Source organism: Calonectris borealis, chromosome 1 (assembly GCF_964195595.1).
Source record: "Calonectris borealis chromosome 1, bCalBor7.hap1.2, whole genome shotgun sequence".
Classification (NCBI taxonomy): domain Eukaryota; kingdom Metazoa; phylum Chordata; class Aves; order Procellariiformes; family Procellariidae; genus Calonectris; species Calonectris borealis.
In genome coordinates, this window is record NC_134312.1 from 189,405,436 (window position 1) to 189,420,034 (window position 14,599).

General features: G+C 38.3%; 1 protein-coding gene across 1 annotated transcript in view; it reads right to left on the minus strand.

Moving 5' to 3' along the window:
• Positions 1-11,863, minus strand: part of RCBTB2 (RCC1 and BTB domain containing protein 2) — a 35,398-nt gene extending 23,535 nt beyond the window's left edge. Inside the window, exons 1-4 of the mRNA XM_075139606.1 lie at positions 11,769-11,863; positions 4,023-4,086; positions 1,017-1,175; positions 383-533 (exon numbers count right to left, since the gene is read on the minus strand). Of these exons, the coding sequence (XP_074995707.1) occupies positions 383-533; positions 1,017-1,175; positions 4,023-4,064 (352 nt within the window). The 5' untranslated portion in view covers positions 4,065-4,086; positions 11,769-11,863. The remainder of the gene's footprint in view (positions 1-382; positions 534-1,016; positions 1,176-4,022; positions 4,087-11,768) is intronic.
• Between the last annotated feature and the right edge of the window lie 2,736 nt (positions 11,864-14,599).

Sequence of the window (14,599 nt, forward strand, 5' to 3'; positions counted from 1 at the left end):
AAGCACATCCAAAAGTAGGTACAGGAGGGAAAAGATGCATTTTAGCTAAAGGATAATGTTGGCACAAGAACATATGGGCATAATGTAGCCACTAATGCATTTCAAAAGCAATCAGAAGTTCCAAACTTCACTGCAAAGTAAAAAAAAAAACCTTCCAAAAGTAGTAACAAGATCAAAGCAGAGCTTGAAAAACTTTTGAAAAGAACTAGCTATGAACAGAGCCAGCTGACACGTCATGTTCACCAATGAAAATACATTGGACTTGATAGCCCAGAATGTCTATCCCAATTCCTCTCTTATGTTACCAGCACAGACCTTTCACACCTGCTGGACTAATTAAAGCACACGTATCTGAAAAAGCAATATTCAGATCATGCTTTACCTTCTGTAGCAAGAACAACATGAGGGCCACTTCCATAACTCAGACAGGCTATCTTTTTGCCACATAGAGAATCTAACCTCCTTGGTTCAATAGTGCTCTGCATGTCACCTGTTCCCAAACACCCGCTGCAGTTCATGCCGAGCACAAAAACCTGTTATAAAAGAATCACAGAATCATAAGTTAGGTTGGAATGAAGGACCTCCAAAGACCAACTAGTCCAATCCCTGGCTCAAGAAAGGTCTAAATAGATCAGTTGACTCAAGGCCACGTCCAGTCGAGTCTTCAACACCTCCAAGGAAAAGATCTCACAACCCCTCCAGGATTTAACCACTCTCATCATAATTTTTTTTTCCTCATACTGAATCAGAATTTTCTATCTTCCAGCTTGTGTCCATTGCCTCTCAGCCTGTCACTATGCTCCTCCAAGAAATGTCTAACTCCACCTTCTCTTTATCCTCTGACTGTGGTAAGAAGCCATTAATTTGAATAGAAAATGTTTTAGTAGCAATCAAAATGATCAGGCATTTTTGCATGCAACTTTTTCTATGTATACTATCATAGTACTGGCTTTCAGAATAACTTGATACATAAATGACTGAATATGTCATGTTCATATACACTCTTGGACAATTACCTCGTCATTTTCAGTTGCATACAACACTTCATTACCAGCACTGCCAAATACACAGGCTTGACGAATTAACTTGAGCTCTTCTTGGGAACAGAGAGAAAAAATTGGCCATTTCCCAACATCCAGCATCTTCAGGGCTGACAATAATGTTGCCTCCAAGACCTGATATTATAAAAAATGGTATCAAATACCTAGACAGAGAGAAATGTATACCTTTGCATAGTAAAAAGGATAAATTTAGAGAAACACCACCATCTCCTTTCTCAACCACAAACCAGTATTTTAATTCTAGAACAATACCTGGAAGGAAGCCATTAAAATAAATAAATAAACTATACTGTGATCCAGAAAGAAAGGATCTATAAGCACGGAGAAAAGTATCATATAAGAAGTTAAATGGTGAGGTCGTATTTTCACTATATTCATACAACATAACTGCTAGCTTATAGAATTCAATGTAGAAGATTCTAATATAAAGTGTAAAGTATACATTCAAAATTTGAAAATAATTTATGTCTTTTCCTCTGGTGCTAAAATTACTGTTAAAAGAAGAAACCGTAAAAAATCTACCCAAGAATATATTTATCTTTGAAAAATATACACATTTGTTTTCATGCATTGAAAATGGAAACTTGAGAAAATTTTAGAAACTTTTTCCTTTCTCCTTCACTTCTGAAATTTACTTCTATGTTTCAACAATCACTGAATCTATTGGGAACTTCCTAAGAATATTTGCATTTTATGTAAATAGACATATAATAAAAGAAAAAAGATAATTGAGCATTTTCCAGCTTAGCCAATGACAAATGACAAGTTTATAGTTAAAGAAAAACAGATCTCTCCACACATTAAAACTAGTCAAGCTAATGTCTGAATCTCACACAACATTTCTACTGCTTTAGTATAGCATAAATCAGAAAAACATCGCAGTATCAAAATTTAATAGGAAATTTTGCATGGAGTATGCATCTAATTTTCTTTACTGAAATTAAAACAGGTTCTGGACATGAAAGAAAAGCAGCATTACTTGCCAGATCAGAAGGTAAGATTTTGCCTATCACAGGCATTATGTAGTTCAGTAACAGTGAGGATTGCATCATTAGTATATTTCTAGCAAGTAGCAGACTTACAGAATGATCTATTATAGAATATAATTTTTTCTACCTCTGACTGAAACAAAGATGTGAATAAATTCTAATTTGGAGTCTGAAGCACGTTATGTCAGTCATAATGATATTGCTTTTTTGATTAGTATCGCTTACTATGAAAAAAGGTACACAGAAACATAGATAACGTTTGAAACTAAAGAAATTATCCCTAAATTAATCCTGTATTAAAATCTTTAAACAAATAGCAGTTAATCACACATTTTTTTATAGTATACTTCTGAGGAAGGGAGAGTTTGTCATTTTCCCTAAAGAAAAGCAGTGGTTTTGATCACACTAGTTCTTTCTCCATCTCCTCACACCAAATAACTGCCCAATTTCAGCCAAATTTGCAAGTGAAAGGGAAGTATGATTCTGCTGACACAATCCATTTGGCAGTAGGCAGCTGGATAATCAGACATGTATGTTATGAAATAAGTCAGCAAGCAAGTACGTCCAAGCTAATCCCAGCAAATGCTTTCCTCCATGACACATAGCAGGGTTATGAGACGAAGGACATTAATCCATATGGAATCAGGCTTCATTCATCTGCTGTTTGCAGAACAATTTGTTTTATGTCAAGAAGTTAGCATTAATTCTATGGAGGATTTTAGGCACTTTTAAAACATGATAATGAATACTGAAAGCATCACAGACTAATCTTCCAATTGCATCAACAAAACTGTATCCCACTTTTGTTCAAGACTGATGAAGCCTGAGGTTCAAAAGGACAGTCAGGGTGTCCTTCAATTGTACAGATTCCCTTACTGGAATAACATATTGGTTTCTGTAAAATGTGGGCTCTAAATTCCAAGTGCACAGTGGGTCAGAATGCATTCATCTTAAACAGAAAAGTTTTTTTCTGTAACCTCCTTCTACAAAGCACTCATGTTCTACCCTTATAATTAACAGGTTAAAAAAATCCAAACTATAGCATTTCTTAACACTGAAATAATACACTGAAGGAAAAAATCCACTATTATAAAAATTACCCAAGGAAACACTTACGATACTGGTTTTTTTTTTTACAAAAGATGTAACAACAAACTTTATCAGACTAAAAAACATCCATAATCTAAATCATGTCTCTGGAATTACATTCAACTCAGTAAGAGATATTCTCTCACCTTTCAAGATTTTCTCCCCTCCCACACTTCTCCATTATATTTTGTCCCAAAAATACGAAAACCAGCTTGAACTATCAGCCTGCCAATATTTATGTCCCATAAGTGATCAGTTCCCTCATCATATTGCACAAAGTCACGAAAGACAGAGTTAGACCAGAATTTGAGATTTCATATGGTCCAGCTACCTATCCCAAAGGTGTATCAGTTATGCCTCAAGAATTCCTAAAACTTCTACACTTCATTTGACCTCAGCAATCAGTTTGAAAGCTGGTTATTCAGTTTTATTTGTCATACAGATCACCTTAAAAGGCATCATCATTAAGCTCAAAATCTGAATGATGTTTCATTAAGTTTTACATGCAGACTGTTCAAAGAAAATAAAAGAGAAAAATGGGAGGAAGTTTTTACATCAAATTTTTCTACAGAAGTTAGTTCTAACAATTTTATGTTGTTGAAACATTAGGCTGGAACATGTAACTTTAGAAAGTAATACTAAATTAAAACAGTCTTGTAAGCTAAAGGAGCAATTCAACCTAATTAAAATGAATGTATTGTTCTTCTAATATTTTGTGGATCACATAAGCAACATTCCTTTCGCTAGTATCATTATCCTACCTATAGTTTTGGTTTTCTGTTTATCTTGAAAGCTACTAGCATGTACTACTGCTAAATGGAACCAAGCTTCTTCCTTTTAAGTAGAGCAGTACAGAATTCTCAATACAAATTCACACTCTGACCTTGACACTGACTCCTCCTGAAGGAGGAGATTCATCCTCCATATGGATTTGTGCTTGTGTCCCCCTGCAGAGAGAGAACTGTGGTTAAAATCACCATATCATATTGCTGCTGCAACACTTTATGGAACTATACACACTTAATAGTAAGCCAGAACGATTTGCTTCTGTGGGGTGAGAAAACAAGAAACAAGGAGCTCAGTCAATTTTGGTTTTGTATTCAACTGTACAGTGATCAGTTAGACAGACTCTGCTCTTCTGTATTCTTACATAAACAAATAATTCTTGGACAAAACGTTTTTTGAAAACAAGTAGTAAAATTAATCAGACTGTGATTGGAAAGGAAGAAGTTTTATTAAACGCAATACTCCAATGTCTCTTTATTGCAGTAAAAATAAATTTGGAACCTTATTGATGTAATTTTTCAAAACATTTCTTTCAGCAAAGAAAAAGTACACTGGTTGGAGCCTTTCATTTCTGGCTTAAGCCTTCAAATATTCCAGTTCCATTCTGAAAACCAATGTTAGAAAAACATTTGGGTCTTTTCAGGTTTACTGAGAATTGTTAAAATATTCACTCTGTTTCAGAAAATATTGCCAGCCCTGTAAATTACTTGTATAATTTCTATGACATGCATCATCAATAGAAACAGATTTTCAGATCAGATGTTTCCTCCAAAATAAATATGGACAACTCTACTATCCTTGAATTATTTCCTAACATAAACCCATGCAACTCCATTTTCAGTAAAACTGCAAAAATGAGTAAGCAGCTCTGAAGTTGTGCAAGCTGCTTCTACTCAACAAGTGAGAAAGTTGTACACATCATTTTCTTTGAGGTACACTGGTTCAGCCAATGCTAAATTTTCTAATTTAAATAAATGCAGAATTCTGTATTTCCTTCCTCAAGCCATTTGATACATAACTGATATTCACGATTATTCAAGTTCTAATATTTCAATTCAATTGCTTCTGTTTAGACAACAGCATAGTTTGATTTTAGAAGCAGTTTATTTGTTAGTACAAAGAAAGATATGTTAGGATGGACCATTTCAGTTACCTAACGAAAGGTTCTCCAACCCACTACTTTTTCAAAGTCCCACAAACATGCTGAGAGTTTTGCACTAACTTTTCAAGAACAAAGATCACTTACATGTCCTCACAAGCCAAAAGTTATAACATGTTTTATCTTCTATATAACTAAGAGAAAATTACCCTGCAACTCCATTCTTCAAACGCTGTTTGGCAAACATAGACACGTTATTTCTGAGCAGCCCTATAGGAGTACATGGGATGGCTCAAATTACACCAGTTTATTCTGTTATTCAAATTCATGTATTCTAATAAAAGTACATACTGATTGCCACATGTCTGCATCTGCAAAGGTAAGCAAGAAATATTTCTCATGTATTAAAACTTTATATACACTTTCACTAGCTGTGCTTCACAAAAAAATTTTAAAGTGCAGATCTAAAGGAGAATCTTTTCACTATGTTGTTTATGAAACATAAACATTTCTTGAGGATGTGCACAGCATTTTAATACAAAAATATTTATATTAAACTTTCACCAATCTCTTATCTGGAATCCAAGTACAATTTAAGAATCTGGACAGCATACTCTGGCAGTCTGTGTTTAGGTTTAGGAATTTGCAAGTTCTGACCCTGATTCTGGTCCAATCATGATAGGTCTTTGAGTAAGGCACATATGCTTCTGTGGTACAGGTAACATTGAGTTAAGAAACACAAATACTAGTTCTAATAGGCAAGTTCTATTAGCAGTCTCAGATCATTTAATCCTAAATAGGATTCAAAGGTTCACTGACTCATTTGAATGTAAACATTCTTGTAGATTCTCTCTCTAGGAACTTGGCAAGCAAACAAAAATTTTCAGAACTCCACTTAGTATTTCCTCCCACTTAATTTGAGCATTTATGAATCTCAGCTACTGAATCAAAGATCTGTCTAGAGCTTCTTCCCCAAGGACTCTAACCACAGGCTTAGGAAAGATTAGGAGGAAAAAGTCACAGAAAAACAGGACTTGTTGACACCTTTAGGAAAGGAACCTAACCTTCTCTGATATTCTTGGTTTCTCAGCAGTTTCCTACCAAAGTAGTCATGAAATGATGCTAACTTGTCCAAGCGATCTTGCAGGAGAGGACAGACCAGTAATATCGTCAGTTATTCCTACTGAACAGGTCACATTCCCCTTCTAGGAAGATATTTTCAAAATTACCTTCCTTTTTCATGTACAAACAGTGAAATGTCACTACTCCGTTCAGTGCTGACAATAAACTGACAGAACTCAGATTGTCATTCATTCTTCCATTGATGCAGCATTTTCCATTGCCAAGAAATTGCAGACCTTGAGAAACAGTACGTGATTGTTTGAAAAATTGCTATCTCCAACTAAAGCATAGTCTTCTCTTGTTCCTTTACTGCTTCTTGACACCAGACTGTGACTTCTCGGCTACTGATGCAAGCTCCACTGGCTGCCTACTAATTGCAAGAGCAAATCTACATGCAGTTAGAGACTAGATCCAAGAAACTCTGAAAGACTGGAGTATTTACAGTCTGAAAGACTGACATCCTTCACCTTGCAAGGCAGGTACGTGCTACAGAAATTTCTAATTGAAATGACCTGCCATTAAGACAGCTTTATTGTCTCAATCTCCAGAGAAAAAACTTTAGCCAAAAACATCCTGTCAGACGCAACCTCTCTTTTGCGATGACATCCAGTTCCACCTGTTGGCTCCAGGGATGGACCTCCAGCATGACCCCACTGAAGTTATCAGAGGTTCATCTACATGCACTATGCTGTATTGGAGCTAGATGCTTGAAACCTGTTCGCAAAGGCCTTTTTTTCAGTAACATCATCACCCCCAAAAAGAAATTGGTTGCCAAGAATGAAAGCAGTGAAGGATAAGATGCAAACACCACACAAAAGAAAACATGGGCACATGAAAAGCAAGGAAGATAGTGGGAATACTGTTGTTACCCATGCTCAGCACCATCCGTCAATACAGGTTCAATACTATTGCAATAAAGAGCAAATACATTGGGGAAAAACGTTTTGAAAAAAGTGAGGAGACAGGAAAGAAAACAGAGGGCATGATTTTTCAACTCCCCAGTGGTTTAAAAATAAGTGTTAGGGTCTGGTGAGAAATTCCTGCCCTAAGTGACAAAACTGCTTTGAAAAATCATAGATTCCTGGGACACCTTGCCCTCACCTCCAAAAAAACCCACCATGGGGTTTTGGGCTAGCAAGACAATTTGACGAATTTGATTTTTATAAAATCATCTAAGACTTTTAAAAGTCCTATACGATGGTAAGACACACTGTTCATACTAAGTTTCTTTATTTCTCCCATTCCTATTCCAATTACTTTTCTTCCTCCTAGAACTGCTGTCCATCATTATCGATGTAGAATAGTGTATTGTTTACCAGCGAGCAACAAGAGTGGAAGTGACTGAAAAAATGCATCATCATCCACCAGAAGGAAAATGTTCAAAGCGAAAGAAAAAAAATCTCAAATTCTTTTCTCATTCTACAAACGCTACAGTCACTCTGAAAAAATAATTTCAAAGCTTTGGCTATCCATCTACTTGACTGAAAAAAAATGAAGATTTGAATAAAGCGACTAACAACTAGTAAGAAAGAGAAACTATATAACAAGCTAATGAAAGCCAGAAATATAAAGACTAGAAAATAGTAATGAAGTTTATACTGAAGTTATGCCTCTAATAAGACTTACTAAAATGTCAAGGCCAGCAGCTAAAAAGGCCTGATAAGAAGGCATCAATCAAAAAATATTTTCACTTTAAAATATTTACACGTCTTTCTACAAGTGCAAAAATACCTTTTGAAGGCAGTCAAGAGTTTCATATCATGGAAACAATGCAAGAACTACCTTCAATGCTGAAAAGCATTATAGGAGTATGCTGGAGTCATTTTCGCATAACTAGTGGTTTACTTCTGCAGTAAAAGAAAAAAAACTATAATGAGCATTATCTCCAGACCTTGAAGTGTATTAAAATAATCAAACATTTTGTTAGACAGTCTCTTGGGAACAGGATGTCATTCCGGTATCCAAATCTAACCTAATGTAATCTAATGTAACCTAAATCTAGCCTGAGCTGCTGAAAAAAACCATTTGTTCACATTTTTTCATGTGGCTGATCCAAGATTTTCAGAAAATTAACGTGAAAAGCTCTTTCTCTTTGCCGAATTGTTAGCCAAACTCTAAACACACTTCAGTTCCTGTAATCTGTACATACACACAAACCTAATAAAATATAACTGATGCAATTGTTAGCTCTTGCCCATTTTAAATGTTATGTAAAATTTAAGTTACCGTATAGTTGATTTGGTACCATGGACACTTATACTGATTCTTCATTTTGACCTTCCGACATGAGAGTTCAAGGAACCGGCTTTAGGGAAACAAAAGTATTCCGAAGATTTGGTTTTGAAAGAACTTTATTAAAAATATTAACCATGTAACAGAGCAAAATAATTCACAATAATGCAATAAATATGTGAAAGAAACAGCTATTTTATTTTTATAAACTTAAAGAATCTTAGTACAGAAAATGTTAAAGCTTTAAGAATTTAAGAAACAAGGTCATCAAGTTGTTCAGGATAAACCACATGCAAGCTTCACATGTTAGGTGGCATTGCCCCTGCATGTGGGAGCCTGATTGAACTGCTCAGTTCAATGCCATAGGAACAGCACGTCAGGGAAGAACCCTTCTGTTATTATGTAACCATAATACTATACTGCATTAACAGAAAAAGAGCACGCAAATGCACGCATTTTGTTATGCCCCCTCTAAGTAGATCTGACCTAGCCTAAATTTTTAGCAGTCTGCAGTTACCTGATTCAGTCAAACGCTGAGCCATGTATCAGGTCTAGCTGTTGGATCTTTGACCTCACAGTCTGCTCTAGCTGTTAAAGAAAAAACATTCACAGCTTCTACAGTTCTAACCTTTAATCACTGCCTTAGATGTCCAAGGAAGGTCATTCTAACCTCATCTAGACTAAAAGCTTTAATTTATAAAATGTATCCTCTAAAACATTCTAAGCCTTAATAAAAAACCTAAACAAGCCCATAAGCACTACTAAACCAAACCTGGCTTTCTTTTCTACGTTTTCCTTGCTGACTTCAGTTTAGCACGGTCTTTCTGCACATCAGAGCCTTGGTCCATGACAAGGGCTCTTGCCTACAGCTAAGAGGGCTACATGTTGGGTCACCAAGAGGAGTCTTTTCAAGACGATGTCTAGCATGGTTCCAGCATGAATCTGGCCACAGCTACGCTTCCCTGTAACACGGAGCACTTGCCAGAGCACTTCCCATGAACCCAGCATGCAACGCCTGGGCGGGTGGGAGGATGGTGCAATCTTTCCCTGACACGAAGCCAGATTTTGCCTAGGTACATACATCAAACACATATATATAAATGCATATCTGAAAAAAATATAAAAATGTATATATATGCCCACACACACAACAGGTATTACATACCTGGACCCAAGAATTCTGATAGTTTAAACTTTTATAGTTATAGCTGTCTGCATAAAAAGATACCGTATGTTATAGAAGAGAGAGATACAATAGTAAATATAGTATGTATATGAAAGAAAAGTTAGCTCACTTCCTCTGAGTAATTGACTGTGTAACTGTCCATTGGGGTATTTCTTTAACAGTCTTCTGATACTGCAACTGACCAACGTTAAGTGGCAAGAGCATTGGATTAGACATAACGCATAGAGGTTTCCCAACTCTTAAAAAATAATTAAGAGACAAAATGTTATTCTTTGTGCTGTAAGTTTAAGCATCTAATATTAAATCTACCCACTGCAGTAGTCTCCTCCAAACTGCCACAGATCATATGCATTACTATGCCAAGGTTATTTTACCTCAACTTTATCACTCAGTGGTCTTACTTCTATTCTTGTTTTTACTTACATGATTAAAGAAGCTTTAAAAAATGATTGCCTATAACTAACTCAGAATTACTTTTGTCAATTCTCTCTTTAGAGCTTTTAGAACTGCACTTTCTCTCTTATATTTTTCTTTGCTTATCCACCCTTTTTCTAGTCTTTATTCTTAAAATCCTTTTTGAGATGGGTAAAAGTTCTTTTCAATAGACGTTTTCTCATTTTTTGGATATAAATTCCAAACAGATTCTACCTTTGGCATAAAACAGCTTCATACCTTCTTTGCTTCTAGGGCCCTCAGGACTCCAGTGCAGCTAACATCACTAAGTAATCCTCTTGATTTTTCAAAGTTTGCTCTTCTAAAATCGAGAATTTCAAACCTGTCTCTGTTTAGTCCTCTATTTTATTTCTATTTATTTAATCTAATTAAAAATGTGATCCAAGATCACAAGCTGACTAATAAACCAGCTCTTCTCAGAATTTTTCACACTACTTACTGAGAGCAAGTCTAAACCAATTCAGTGCTTATTTGGTAAGCTTACAGCAGTTGTGTGTAAGAACAACTGGATCGCTGTATGTCCTTCCCAAATAATGCTGTTATCTGTATCTAAGAAAGAAATCCACCTGTGACATAATTCCTGATAGTATCTCTAGTAAGCAATATCCTTACCCATATCCAACTCTTGTGGTCTATGCTAAGACACCATCAAAAGCTCTTATCATTTTCTTTTCTCAAAGCAATGATACGCTTGACTCTTTTTATCCACACAATCTCTTCCTGTTACTTTACAGTCTATCACAATATTCACATGCAGTGTCATTCTGTCACATTTATTTCTCATACCTGGACAGTATTAGCTCTCTACCCCACATTCAGTAGGATCATTATTTCTCCTTGTTTCCCTTACGCCATGTCTGCTTTCACATCCTTCACCACTAGTTCAGCCCAAACGGTTTCCGATGGTGTGCTAACACAACTGCCTACAGACCTTACTCAGTTCATAATCTGGAGTAAAATCCCTTTGCTGATTGCACCCTCTCTTTTTATCCATCAATATTAGAAACCTTCATCTCCACAAGGAAATACAATGCAATCCTCCCATCTCCCACACACTAACAAGTATTCTTTCTCTGCATTAAAACTGTTAACTGCCCATCAAGCTAAGCTTGCCTAAGGTACCGCGAGCTTCACGCTTCTTCTGCACACTGGTGGACAGGGCTCTCCAACACTATACAAATTTAACCCCTGACAAAAGTTGCAAACCCCCTGTTATCAGCCATTTATAAATCAGGCGCCTGGGAAACATAACCCAGGGGAACGCGACCACACCGGCCCAGCACACGCAGAAGAGGCGACAGCACCCTTCCCCAGCCCTCCCTCCCCTCCCGTGCCCACCAGTGGGGTGGCTAAACGGCAGCCTGGGGAAGGAAACCCGCCTCGCCCCCACAAAGGCGAGCTTCGAGCTGCGGCTGGCGCAGGCCGCGGGCCCGTCACACCCGCGATGCCTGCCGCCGGCCCGCCCCCGCCGCACGGGCGCAGCCAACGTGGCGGCCGCTGGGCGGGAAGCGCTCGCGCGCACCGCCCGCCCCTCCCGCCCCTCTCGTCCCCTTTCGCTGCCAGCGGCTGGCGCGGGGCGGGAACGTCCGCCACAGCCCGGCGTAACGGTCTCACTCGCCGCCCGGCCGACAGCAGCGGCGTCGCGCGCGGCGCCTCCGCGCTCTCCTCAACGGGGAGGCGCGCAGGGCTCTTCCCGCGGAAAGCGGGAGGGGGGCAGGTGGCGGCGGCGATCCCCTTCCTCCGTAGCTTACCTTCCCGGCAAGCGGCGGCGGCGACAACGGCTGCTCCTCCCCCCTCCAATGAGACAAGGGAAGATGCCGCCGCGCTCAGCCGCCTCCTCAACCGCGAAGAGAGAGAGGGAGGGAGGGGGGGAGGAGGGAAGGGGGTTAGCGCCTCCCAGGGATCCACCTACTGCAGCAGGAGCGTGGAGAGCGGCGGCCTACGTCCTCCGAGCCCGGCGTAGACACGGCCGTTGAGAAGGCTGCCCCATGGGGCTTGGCTCTAACTGCAGAGCAGCTTGCTTTCTGCCAAAGAGTGCTTCTCTCCTGCTGAGCTGAGGCGAAGAGAGGCCGAGAGAACCCCTTCTGTATCTTCTCTGCCAAGGCCCGTCTCTTTTAATGATATGGCCGCCTTGGGAAGACTTAGATGCTCAGAGCGAGCACGGCGTTGGGGGATATAACACCCACTTTCCATCAAGCCTCAAGTGTTGCCTGGGCCTAAATACATGTGACAACACCACATAGTGAGAGACACATGGTCAAAGATGACTGTTAAGGGAATGTCAAATATTGCTATGCTGTTCCAATGTGCAATCATTTATTCTTTTTCCCAAGGGAAGTGAGAGAATATAAGCATTTTTCTATTTCTCCTAAGATATATGTTTAAAATTAAGCACTCCCAAAGAGGATAGACTTGAAAAGTTTTCCTAAAAGCAACAACCTGGCTGTTTTGCTTGGTTATGTCTCTTACTTTGAGTGTGATAATACCTTGCTATCTTCCTGTGGTACCTGTTCAGAGACCTTTGCTGTGGTATTCGATGATATGGTTAGGTTATTGATGTGGGAACCTTATTCAGAAGGAGAATGTTTGCTCTGGGGCTAAGGAACTAACTTTCTATCAAAAACTAAATTCCTTTATCTCCTAGGGGAGGTCTCAATTTTTCTTGTGGGAATCACAACCTCATAAGGATGTTTTGGTATTTTAAAGATTGATGTACTTGGATACAAGACTTTGGATGTCCAAAAATGAGGTTTGTATAAGTACCTAAAGTAGCAAGAACTTGTCCTCATAGTTACCAAAGGAGTAGAGACAATATGTTCTCTATACTTGCTGCATTGTATGACAGGCTCATGTGATACGCTACACATGACTTGCATCCTGTTCTTCACATATATAATGCTGAAATGCCTGTCTCACTGTACCAACTACCAATGGTCTTTCCTAACGTGCTCCCCTAATGCACATATGTTCTCTGCCACTGACTGTAGTGTTTCGTGGAGTCATTATCTCCTTTTAGTTTATCAATTATTTTTTACACTTCAGAATGCATTCAACTTCCAATGCATGCATCCTGAATGCACTGTAATCTGCAAAGGGTATATGTTTTTTGTTTTGTTGGCTCAGTCACTTTAGTTCTTCCAAGACAAAATTGAGAGTATTTTTTGCTAAGAGTGGTTTCTTCATTCGAAAGAGATATCCATAATGATTTGTGTAGAGTATGGGATGGAAGACAAGGAATTTTGGGGGCACTGGGCTCAATAAGGACCATATAAGGTGCCCAATAGTTTTGCTTTCTCTTTATATAGAATAAAATGATCGCTTTATAACACAAAGCAACTTAATTGTCTGTTACCATGTTCCCTTCTGTGTTTTCCTGAACACAGTTCAGGGGGAAAAAACTTGCTGGATCTCAGATGCGTGTGTAAATATAATAACATACCTGATAATTTCAGTCAAGCAGACAGTGGTAACAAGATCCAATGGAAGTTGAAGCTATTCATTTTCAGACTGGCAGTAAAGCAAAGAGTAGTTGTCCCCTAAAACAAGTTTCATCTTGGGCTGTGAGCTGTTTATTGATTCTTCAGTGCACATTTTAAAGCAGTATTGGATATTTTTCTAAAAGTTATGCTCTATTTAACTCAAGGAAGTGCTGTGTACTGTGTTAGGCTAAAGGTCACACTTAGATCAGTGGAACAGATGGTGTGTTTGACCCATTGAAATAAAGTGCAGTTTAATACAGTGAAGTCCTTAAATCTAGAAGCAATGGATGTGGATCTACAAGCAGCGAAACTGCGTTCTGGAACATTTAGCTAAAGGATTGAGCTCAGTGAACGGCAACTGAAAGTGTAATGCCAGAGGATGTAGAAGTGAAAAAGGCTAATGTATTCCTGAATGTATAAAGAGAGGAGTCAACAGTAGTTAAAAGGTAATTTGCCTCCAGTAATTAGTGTTTTAAGCCAACTAGTGGGACACTGAATATAATGCTACTATACGTTTTGTTAGAGAAGTTGAAAATGGGATAGGCTGCATGAAGATGATCAATGGTTTGAAAATAAGAGATACTCAGATTATTTGTTTAGTTTATTAAAAATGGTATAAAGATGATTACAGTTTATAGGTTCCTTACAATGAGAAAATATTAGGTACTGAGTGGCATTTTAATTTAATGGAAAAAGCCATAACAAGAAGTAATGGAGAGAAATTAAAGCCACAGGAATTCAAACCAGAAATAGAGCACAAATTTCTGACAGTGAAAGTGAAAAGTAGTCTCCATTTTTTATGCCTTCGGGTAAAAACCTGATCCAGTTACTTCTGCCTTTCCTTACATGCCAGTTGTTCTACACCTGTCTCATTTTCTTCCTTTCATTTGAACTGTCTCCAGTTTGTTTTTCTTCTTTCCTGAATGTAATGCCAGATTTAGAACTCAACAGCACTGAGTGGAAGGGAAGCCTCTCTCGTCTTACAAACACTCTTGTGAGTATGTACCAGGATTGTATTTTCCTTCTTTTTCCACTAGCAATGTATTGTTGGCCTCTGCAATTTAAGCTTCAAATCTCTTTCTTAATTTACTTTTCATTTGAAT